General features: G+C 42.6%; 1 protein-coding gene across 1 annotated transcript; it reads left to right on the top strand.

Annotated features, from left to right (window-relative positions):
• The first annotated feature begins 384 nt into the window (after nucleotides 1-384).
• LOC135477688 (uncharacterized) lies at nucleotides 385-11598 on the top strand. Its single transcript, XM_064757877.1, has 2 exons — nucleotides 385-627; nucleotides 7709-11598. The coding sequence occupies exon 2, from the start codon at nucleotides 7726-7728 to the stop codon at nucleotides 11068-11070; it is 3345 nt and encodes a 1114-aa protein (XP_064613947.1). The 5' UTR covers nucleotides 385-627; nucleotides 7709-7725; the 3' UTR covers nucleotides 11071-11598.

Here is an 11598-nt window from a genome sequence, read left to right as displayed (position 1 = left end):
CTGCAGTTGCATTGTCTCGGAGCATCTCGCCAGTTCTCGTGGCAGGTTCGCGAGGGTGGGCCAACAAAGTGATGTTGATCCGCAAACTTTGTCTTGATCTTGGTGATGCTATTGTCTGACGTGTCGCAGTTTCCCCTGAAGAATACGAGGCGATCTGGGGCGGTACCCGGATGTCGAGGTCCGGTCCACTGAGGATGCTCTAAATTAGGCCTGCAGGGTATTGCTCCAACAACCTCGCCCTGCGTACCACACATACACTGTAAGACCGGTTATGGAATAAACAGCCATATGTTCAACATAAAAGGTTATATCTAGCTGTCAGCTTTTGAACTTAGTAAGATATATACAGCTACATCGGCGGTGTTCTTTCGTGAAGTTGAACAACATGGCGGTTATTTTCAACAGAGACCGTGTGAGCAGCAAACAGGATTCGCAAGTCAACATCGGCCAAGTAACACAGTAAAAAATTTTCGACCACGTCCGCCTGCATGTAGGGTAACAGTGGTGTGTCTCTGCGGGTTGGAAAAGATCTATATGTAGTTCTCCCTGCGATCTATCAGTCACGGATGAAAGACACTCAGGTGTTATGGAGAAGACGAACAGATTTACCTGTGTACATCGTTATATGTGAGTTTGTTTTTATTATTCTCTGTCAAGTATTAACTGTTGTCAGCTATCGTTGTAAGAAAGTGTAAAGGATGTTCCAGGATGTTTGTTTCTGAAGTATGTTGGAAGAAACTAGCTGACCGGTTTGTTGTGACAAGCTAAACTGCTGCCCAGTGATCATGTAACACGTACACAGTAATGTACCGTGCCAGCATAATGTATATCCTCTTCGTTTCTTTTGAATAGTGTCGACAACACTGAGTCTGCTTAGACGTGGCCTTGAAAGTTTTGTTGACATGACTTGCTGTTAGCCTTAACTCAGGCGGTATATATACAGAATACCGTACTTGTGTTAACTTCACTGCACGTTTTCATCTTCATGAAGCACTGGTAAACGTAATTACAACGTGTACATACAGGTAGCTATTAACTGGCGGTGATTTGATTTCAGTGACAAACAGATATATTTGATTCATTTGATTGGTGTTTTACGCCGTACACAATTATGGTGGAGGAAACCGGACAAAGCCCGGGGAAATCCATTACACTGATCTTTGTCTGCTACAATCACGTTTATACATTAGAATGACATTACCTAGTTACAGTTCAGTTTATCCATTACACTGACGTTAGTCAGTTACAGTTCCGTTTATCCATTACACTGGTGTTAATCAGTTACTTTTCCGTTTATCCAATACAATAACATCAATCAGTTACAGTCACGTGTAACCGTTACACTGGCATTAGTCAGTTACAGTCCCATTTATCCATTACACTGGTGTTAGTCAGTTACGGTCACGTGTAACGGTTACAATGACATTAGTCAGTTACAGTCCCGTTTATCCATTACACTGGCGTTAGTCAATTACAGTTCCGTTTATCCATTACACTGGTGTTAGTCAGTTACAGTTCTGTGTATACATTGCATTGATTTATTTATTTATTGGATTGGTATTTTACACCGTACTCAAGACTATTTCACTTATACGACTGCGGCTAACATCATGGTGGGAGGAAACCGGGCAGAGCCAAAGGGAACCCACAACCATCCGCAGATTGCTGACAGACCTTCCCACGCACGACTGGACAGGAAGCGAGCGTGAGCTGGGCTTGAACTCACAGCCAGTCCCATTGGTTGGAGGCACGTGGATCATGGCGACGTGCTAATTCCCTCGGCCAAGGAGCCACCACCGTTCCCTCCCACCCCCACCCCGCCGCTCACTTACATTGACTCCATTTTATTGACGTTAGTCAGTTACAGTCCCGTTTAACTATTACATTGACTTCAATCAGTTACAGTACCGTTTATCCATTACATTGACTTTAGTCAGTTACAATCAAGTTTATCCATTATATATTGATGTTAGTCAGTTACAAAACCGTTTATCAGTCAAATTCAATAACAGTTACAGCGCCGTTTATCCATTACACTGACGTTAGTCAGTTACAATAACGTTTATCCATTACACTGACGTTAGTCAGTTACAATAACGTTTATCCATTACACTGAGGTTAGTCAGTTACATTCCTGCTTATTCATTACATTGTGGTTAGTCATTTGTAGTCGCGTTTGTTCATAAACCATGGCAGCCACATAGCTACATGTATAGCGTTTAAAGTGACACTTTCCAGATCAGACACATTTGGCATTATGAAGATTGTCAGTTACATCCGCATTCATTAGTTACGTACATTTACTTTGATCAGCTAGCCTTACATTGATATGTTCCACCATGTGTGGTCACGTTGATATGCCGTAGTCTTGGTCATCCGTTCAGCAATGTACGAGACTTTGTACACTGTATGTAGACCTACAGTTACATGTACCTACACACCAAAAAAAAAAATAATAATAACAATAATCTGTTAATATCAGCAGAAATTCTGTTGTCTGAATGACGCTTGAATGTATTTTGTTATCATGGCATATTAATGCTGGGTCGTATTGATTTTTTTTTTTTTTTTTTTTTTTGATTGGTGTTTTACGCCGTACTCAAGAATATTTCACTTATACGACGGCGGCCAGCATTATGGTGGGTGGAAACCGGGGAGAGCCCGGGGGAAACCCACGACCATCCGCAGGTTGCTGGTAGACCTTCCCACGTATGGCCGGAGAGGAAGCCAGCATGAGCTGGACTTGAACTCACAACGACCGCATTGGTGAGAGACTCCTGGGTCATTACGCTGCGCTAGCGCTTTAACCGACTGAGCCACGGAGGCCCCCGGGTCGTATTGAACATAATATCCTGTCAGTGCTATGTTACATATAGATATATGCTATACTTATACTACAGCATACAGCATATATAGAATAATCTATTGCTATAACATACACTCTTGCATCACTCATCACTACACGCTTTCTGTTTAATTTAAAAAATATTTTTTGAGTGTATATATATATATATATATATATATATCTGGGGTTGATCTGGGGTTATGATTACATGTGGGGTGCGCCCATAAGACGTTACATGCCGGCTGCTGTATTGAACACGTAAAGCCTCCAGACTTCTAAAATCGAAAATCCACCAACTCGAAACTTGCGGTAAAAAAAGAGTTGTCGACGTGTCAGCAAAAATGGGCTTCTGCACCTGGACAATGAAATGCCCTTTAGCGAAGGACTTGCACTGACTTCCCCCACCCGCTCATAAGCCGTTCTCCTGTCTATCTGTCAGGCATAGCGTGTATAACGGGCTTACACACATGCCCTGTATAACGACCCTCCGGCGGTAAGCACACATCTCTGGCCTTCACTTGTTGAGCACATACGTACACACGCAGTTTGCAGACGGAAGGCATACATAAGGCTGGTGGCCCATATACTTATCAAACGTCTGAAGACGAAAGTCAGAAATTCAAACACAGCTGCAACTTGATGTCTCAAAAACGACGCATGAGCGTTTCTTGCGTAAATTATTACGCCATTGTAGAGTTTGAACAGGAATGTACCATGGCCCATATGCGACATTTTCCTGTTTTCTTAACTTTTGTAACTTTTTCTTAGGTATTCACTTAGGTGAAAACGTGGTGCAAACCTTTTCACCTGGGTGGAAACGGTTTTCACCTAGTGGAAACCTTTTCACCCAGGTGAAAACATTTGACAGAATGATGATGAACTACAACATGTAAGAACAGCAGCACGGATGTGGAAAGGCGTGGATGAGGTAAGTCACATGGTTGTCACAAGACGTACCTGATGAACACAATTTTCCACCATTTTTGGACAAGAACGAGGCATTTGGTATCACGTGAGTTTCCACCTGGATGAAAACGTCCCAAGTCGAAACGTTTTCACCCAGGTGAAAACAGATCCCACCTTGGTAAAAACGTTCACCCAAGTGGAAACCTAGGAAAAAGTTACAAAAGTTAAGAAAAAAGGAAAATGTCGTATATGGGCCACCGTAGGAATGAACACACGTTTCCAGAAAACAAAGCACTAATAGCTTTCAGGCAGTATTACATAAAAGAGCATGAACAGGCCATGCGTTAATCTAGCCGCAGACGATAGACCTCGCACGATGGGATACAGGAAGGCTATGACTTTCAGTCACAGGCAGTGGTTTGGTCCAGGCAGGCGTGCTTCTTCCACGCATAAAGCTAAATGACGTGATTTAGAACGGTGACAAACGTTAATTAAATGAATGAAAACATATGGCGGATTTCTGTAGTATCTTCTGTCTTATATAGCCGAATCTTTGTACTCGAAGTCTGCAAAATAATCATTCAAGTTGGCTTGTCTTTGAAACAATGTAGAATTGTCTGGAATTTATATTTCGTTTTGATTTGATTGGTTTTTAACACCATCCTCCAGAATTGTTTGACAGTGATATTAAGGGTGACGCAAACCCTGTAGGGCATTCTTTACCCATGTATTTTAACCCACGCTCTTATACAAACTCATCCCATGCTTGTGTAGGATTTACATATTACATGTAATGAACTAGGTAGGGAAGTCTAAACTCTCTGGACTCTGGGCCCATATTTATGAAACGCCTTACAATTAAAATATTTTGCTCTGGGATTAAGTTTAAAATTTGTACACTGATTCTTTACTGCAGGATAATATACCAACAACAATTTGAGTTCATTTCTTTTCCGAGTTTGGTGCTTTAAGCTGTTGCAATTTGTGACTTTTAATCTGAAGTTGCTTGATAAACACGAGCCCTGTTTACTAAGCTCCTTGGGGGCCTCCGTGGAGCCTCTCACAAATGTGGTTGTTGTAAGTTCGAGACCAGCTCATGCTGGCTTCCTCTCCGGCCATATGTGAGGAGGCCTGTCGGCAAGCTGCGGATGGTCGTGTGTTTTCCGCCGGGCTCTTCTCGGTTTCCTCCCAGCATAATACTGGTCGCCGTCGCATAAGTGAAATATTCCTGAGTACGGCGTAAAACACCAATCAAATATAAATAATAAATAAATACTCAGCTCCTCTGAGGAAGCATACGTGTAACTGCCTATTCTTACTCTCCTGTCTGACCCTGCCGTGGACACACTACTACGACAATTACCTGGCAGTACTAGATATATCGTTACGAATACGTTGGTGCATGCATATATGTACATTCATGATATCATCTTCTACACGCTATATATTAGCATTTTCTCCGTGAATATAAATCTATATAATAATGTATAAAGATCACATGAATATATCTGTCGTCTATAACTGGACGTCTTAATTGAATGCGCATCCATTAAAACCTCTCATCTACATCGATGTATCGACCTGTATACATATATTTGATAACCATTGTGTTGATTTATACGCTGATCAATCAACTGGAACGTAATTCTGTAAGAATTGTTCTGCTCTATGGTAGGCCTACGGATCTGCTACAGGGCTGCATAACGTGGACATATTAATATCTATCTACGTATTAGAATATGTAGCGACAAAATGATGTATGTTTTTTTTCTTCTGATCTCATGTCACGTTAAACAACGACGATTTTGATTATCTCGTCATTGACTTGCCAGTCATGTATTCGATGACAGAAAACCCAATGAGAACATCATGCAATTTTTTTGGCTGTATTCTAAATCGGATATATCGTAGACGCCTTCACAGATGTCTTAGCCTTCTGATCTGAAGTTATCTGCAGTATCAATGTCGTCGTGCTAGCTTTCAAATTCCACCTTATCAGTGTCTCATGTTAGTCATCTGATGTCTACTTCTTCAGTGTCTCATGTTAGTCATCTGATGTCTACTTCATCAGTGTCTCATGTTAGTCATCTGAAGTCCACTTCATCAGGGTCTCATGTAAGTAATCTGAAGTCCACTTCATCAGTGTCTCGTGTTAGTCATCTGAAGTCTACTTTATCAGTGTCTCATGTTAGTCATCTGATGTCTACTTCATCAGTGTCTCATGTTAGTCATCTGATGTCTACTTCATCAGTGTCTCATGTTAGTCATCTGAAGTCCACTTCATCTGTGTTTCATGTTAGTCATCTGAACTCCATTTTATCCGAGTCTCATTTTGTTCATCTGAAGTCCACTTCATCAAGGTCTCATGTTAATCATCTGAAGTCCACTTCATCAAGGTCTCATGTTAGTCAACTGAAGTCTACTTTACTAGTGTCTGATGCTAGTCATCTGAAGTCCACTTCATCTGTGTTTCATGTTAGTCATCTTAGGTCCAGTTCATCAAGGTCTCATGTTAGTAATCTGAAGTCCACTTCATCTGTGTTTCATGTTAGTCATCTGAAGTCCACTTCATCTGTGTTTCATGTTAGTCATCTGAAGTCCACTTCATCAAGGTCTCATGTTAGTCATCTGAAGTCCACTTTATCAAGGTCTCATGTTAGCCATCTGAAGTCCAGTTCATCAAGGTCTCATGTTAATCATCCGACGTCCACTTCATCAAGGTTTCATGTTAGTCTTCTGAAGTCCACTTTATCAAGGTCTCATGTTAGTCATCTGAAGTCCAGTTCATCAAGGTCTCACGTTAATCATCCGAAGTCCACTTCATCAACGTCTCAGTGGTTTCAAATAAACTATCGTGTAAAAAAGTCCTCATGTGTCCATGTATTATATATTTAAATGATTACATTTACAAGCTTGAAAGTTTTACATGTTCTAATCCATGACATTTTCTTACAAGATAATACAACAGAATTAGAAAGGATGATTAGTGAACTGTATTGGTATAGCCTGTATATTTCATGTGTTTTGAGGATAACATATATTTTGATGGGTTGGTTGGTGTGGAGGGTGAAATAGAAAGAAAGATAAAGTCAAATAAAGATATAGACATTTTCTGACAAATTGTCACGTTAGAGTAAACTCGAAACAAGTCTAACTGGACTTCACATTATGAAAACCAGTATACCTACAAAACCTTCATGCGATAATGTATTACACAGGGAACATATAGTTTATCATCTAGGTTACTTAAACATTGTGAGGATTGACATATTCCCTGATAAGTATGCTTGATTTGTCAACCTTTGGTTTCTGTGTTGAGGTTATATCAGGCTAACAGGGAGTTAATAACGACGCACAAACGCTTCTTGTACATGATGGTAGTGGTTTTCCCCCGTACTATGTCCGGTTTCCTTCCAGTATAATGCTGACTGCAGTCGTATAAGTGACATATTCTTGAGTACGGCGAAAAACACCAATCAAATAAATAGAATAAATATTACTCCATGACCATGGAATATGCACACGAACAATCTGTTGTTTGCGTCAGATGAAGTCGACGGCCTGGATGTAGTCCAGCTACCTGATGTCTTTGCTAACGATCATAATTGTTCTGTTGTTTGCGCTAGATAAAGTTGTAACAGTCGCATACTGCGTGGTGGATATGGTGCAGGTACATAAAGTCTTTGCTAACGATCAAAATTGTTCTGTTGTTTGCGTCAGATAAAGTCGACGACCTGGATGTAGTGCAGCTACCTGAAGTCTTTGCTGACGATCTTAATTGTTCAGTTGTTTGCGTCAAATAACGTCGACGGCCTGGATATAGTCTGGCTATCTAAATTCTTTGCTGACGATCATAATTCTTTTATTGTTTGTGTCAGATAACTTCGAGGGCCTGAATGTAGTCTAGCTACCTAACGTCTTTGCTGACGATCATAATCTTCTGTTGTTTAATTCCAGATTCCTAGACAGCCTGGATGTACTCTAGACGGGGCGAGATTACTCAATTCAGGAAAAAAATGGCTGCCCCTGACGCAGACACGGCACTTAGCAACACTGTCAACATGAACCCTAGCGTGGAGGGCAGGGTATTCCTCATAGAAGACACTGACGACATCCTGACTCTCCCCCGGGCCTTGCAGCCTCTGCTGGGGCACACTGGTTGGTTAACATCCCATGTCCACCGGTCGCTGCAAAACGCCGAGAACCAAATCTTCGTGTCAGGTGATCTGACCAAACATGAACTCGCAGCAATTTTCCTGCTGATCGGTCAGAATGATTCGAAAGATTGTTTTAGTCGAGTTTTACAAGAAAAAATAGTGTCCAACAATCCCAGTGACATTCGTCCGTTTCTGTCTTATTTACGTCTGGTCACGAAGGCCCTTCGGAAATTGCCATCCATTGGTGGAAACGTCTGGCACATGGTGTCAGGTGACGTCTCAACGTTATATCCGGTCGGTCTGGTGTTTACATGGCATGGATTTTCCAAATGTTGTTACAGTTTCCAGACACTCAATTCCGTTTTCGAGTCGGTTTCCCACGAGAACAGGACGTTGTTTAACATTCTCTCCGCGACCGGACGGATTGTCGGTCAACTCTCCGACTGTACCAGCTTTCCGCACGTACTTTTGATGCCTGGAGTGTATTACCAAGTGACATCAGTCACCAAAGCAGGCGACAATTCCACTGTTATTTACGTCAAAGAAATACCACCACCTGTAGACAATCAGTGGTCAGCTGACCCGCAATATTCGCTGACTGTCACGGACCGAAGTATCCATCCGTACTGGACCAAAGTGCTTGCAGACGCGACCAGTAACAGAGTTGTAGCCAAATCCCTTCGTGTGCTGGACATTGGGATGGCTACTGGTGACGTAATGGTTCAAACCGCTTGCATGAGAGTGTTGACTGAGATGCCTAAGCTCGACTGCTCTGACGCAGAGAAAGAAAAACTGCTATCGACAGTTCGCAATGTGTTAAAGATGTACAGAGCATTTGGAGTTTTGCAAAGTCATGGATGTGCTGTTCTCAAACTAATCGCTCAGAGTCTGGATGTGATGCACTTTTCTGATCCGGAGAGCGTGTCCCTTGTTCTTCAAGCGATGCAAAGCCACATACAAACCGAACGACTGATTTTAAACGGTCTAGAGTACTTAACATTCTGTCTCCACGACTCCGAAGACGTCATCCTTTATCAGAAACTAGTTGAAGTTGTTTTGTCTTCCATGAAGAACCATCCTAGAATTAAAGGTATACAGAAAGCAGGATGTCTAGTGATTAACTCTCTTTCCAAGGCTACCCATTGCGTCTCGCTGATAAGAGAATGCGATGGATTTTCTGTGATAATGAATGCCATACGGGTTCATCGTGGTGAGCGCGAATCTTCCGAACTATGCTGGCAAGCTTTACTGACGCTTTCTGACAAAAACAACAACAGTAAGAACTGTTCAACTCAGGATGAACACGTTCGAAACAGTGTCGACTTTTGGTGTTTGATAAAAGAAGGTTTAGCTCTCTTTTGTAAGTGTACTCCAGTACAAGTGGAAGGGTTACATGCTATTTGGTCTCACGTTCGAGTCTGGGCAGAACTGGACACGACCTACGATCCGGACTACTCAGAGCTGGTTACCTCTGCTCTTAGACATCACAGTCAGAATGCACAAGTTGTAGAGTGTGGGTTAGGTATTTTATCTGAGTTAACAAAACAGCCTTCCGAAACACATCTGGCTGTTTCAAACGGGGTTATCGCCTGTGTACTCTCCTCTATGAATCAGCACTTTGACGAAGCATCTGTGCAGGAGTACGGCTGTAAGGTGCTTAGAACCGTAGCTATGAATGGGTTTCGGCCTTATCAACAGGCCTCACAGAACCTTAAGTCCAGTGGTTCACCACCTGGCGTCTTGCCGGAATCTTCATTGGAATCTCTGCCGGACTACCGGCTTAAAATCATCGAGTCCGGAGGAATGGGAATTGTGCTGTCTGCCATGAAGACTCACTCTCAGCATGTCGGTGTACAGCGCCAGGGGTGTCTGGCCATCAGAACTCTATCTGTGTCTTCGGCCAACGTCGTGGAGACCGAAGGCGTGGAGGAAATCGGCGTGGTACTGAACGCCTTGTCCAAACACATGGACAACGTTAACATCGCCACCGTTGCCCTTAGAGCCATTGTTATTCTTATCATAAACCCGCGGAACCGACAAACTATGTTGGACGGCGGAAGGTTATCGATAATCCTGAATGCGCTGCGGTCCTTCCCGTATTGCGGTAGAATACAGGAAGAAGGCCTTGAAATTGTGGACACATTAGCAAACGATCTGACACATGCCCATCAACTGTTGAGGAAGGGATTCATGCAAGATCTTATACTCTCTATAGAGCGACATCCCCACAATGGGAGAATCCTGACCTCTTGCTGTAGTTTACTGGCGCAGCTCTGCTCTGTGCCACTAGAGTCTGTAGACACTTTGGACATGCTGCCGACTGTCGCTCTCGCGGAAAGGGGAGGTTTTGAGGCAATCGACAGGATCATGGCCGAGTTTCGTTCAGATGCTGATTTGCAAATCCAGTGTTGTCGGGCATTACATGCCCTGGCCGTCGCCCCGGTGAACACCAGTATGTTGTCCGAATCAGCCGGCATGACGTCCGTAGTCACCGCCATGAAGACTCACGCCGCAAATGCAGTGCTTCTTACTGAGGCTTGTAGAACTCTGGTGAAACTAATCCAGTTCAGAGACAAAGGCGACGTACCGGTGACAACTGAGGCCATCGAACATGTACTCAGCGCGATGTCCACTCACCCAGGGGATATGAAGCTTCAAATGGAAGGGTTGAGGGCGTTACAGGCTGTTTTGAAAAATGACGCCTCCAGAGTAACTTACATTACCAATTCCGATGTGATCGCTCTGATTGTCTTGGCGATGCGGCAATTTCGGAACGATTTTTCTCTACAGGTATTGTGTCTACAGGTCCTAAACGATCTCTTTTGCTTTGAGAGAAAGGGATCCACTCCATGGCAGAAACTTTTGGCTGTGGCTTTTTGGCTTGTTGGCAGAGACAGACCATTGTGGAATGAGTTTTGCTCTAATGAGGGCCTGGAAACGCTGCTTGATACCATGAGACATCACATCACGTCAAGAAGTGTGCTGATGATCGGAGGGAATGTACTTCTCTACAACACTGGCGGCAATATTCCCACGCGCCTGCGCAAACCTTTGCTTGACCTGTGTGAGGAGATTCAATCTGGTTTTTCTCCAAGTGATGAGCGTTTACACCTTTTGTTCAATATGCTAAAACATTTTGTGAGGAAAGAAGTTGTAACATGAACCTTGTGTTCTTGACATTTTTGGTTTATGCAGTTTCGTAAGACCCACACGCCTGTTTATAGATAGTCTTTTCTAAGCATTTTGTGTACTTCTAGAAGAACATATTCATCACACGAGTAGTCTGATCTATAAATGACAGCGATAGAGTCCACAAACATTAATCGTGACATTGATAGATTCCCTGTTTCATTTATTCACTAGTAAGTAATTAGGTGTTGGATGTCCTACTGGCCTTCGACACCGTTGTTACCCCCAATGTTTTCTTGTCTGGATAAACCGAGCAATCCGTTACCTGCGTTAAACTTCAGCGTCTTGTAATCAAGAAAATATGAGGAAATATATATTTTTTAACCAAATATTATCGCTTCCGTCACTAGATTATTGTATGCTTATGTTTGCTTTACAGTCTACACACCTGTGCGTCACACATTTATTGTTCTATTTTGATGATTTTACAACCCATTTACTTGATTGTTTAACACCATAACCAAGAGTTTTTTTTATATCTTGTGAAAGCAGAAATGCACA

Source organism: Liolophura sinensis, chromosome 11 (genome assembly GCF_032854445.1).
Source record: "Liolophura sinensis isolate JHLJ2023 chromosome 11, CUHK_Ljap_v2, whole genome shotgun sequence".
NCBI lineage: Eukaryota > Metazoa > Mollusca > Polyplacophora > Chitonida > Chitonidae > Liolophura > Liolophura sinensis.
Note: the sequence above shows the minus strand (reverse complement) of the source record. Positions and strands in the feature narration are given on the sequence as shown.

Bases quoted from the DNA above. Each gene is read 5' to 3' on its own strand.
- LOC135477688 (XM_064757877.1), top strand. From the start codon at position 7,726: ATGTACTCTAGACGGGGCGAGATTACTCAATTCAGGAAAAAAATGGCT.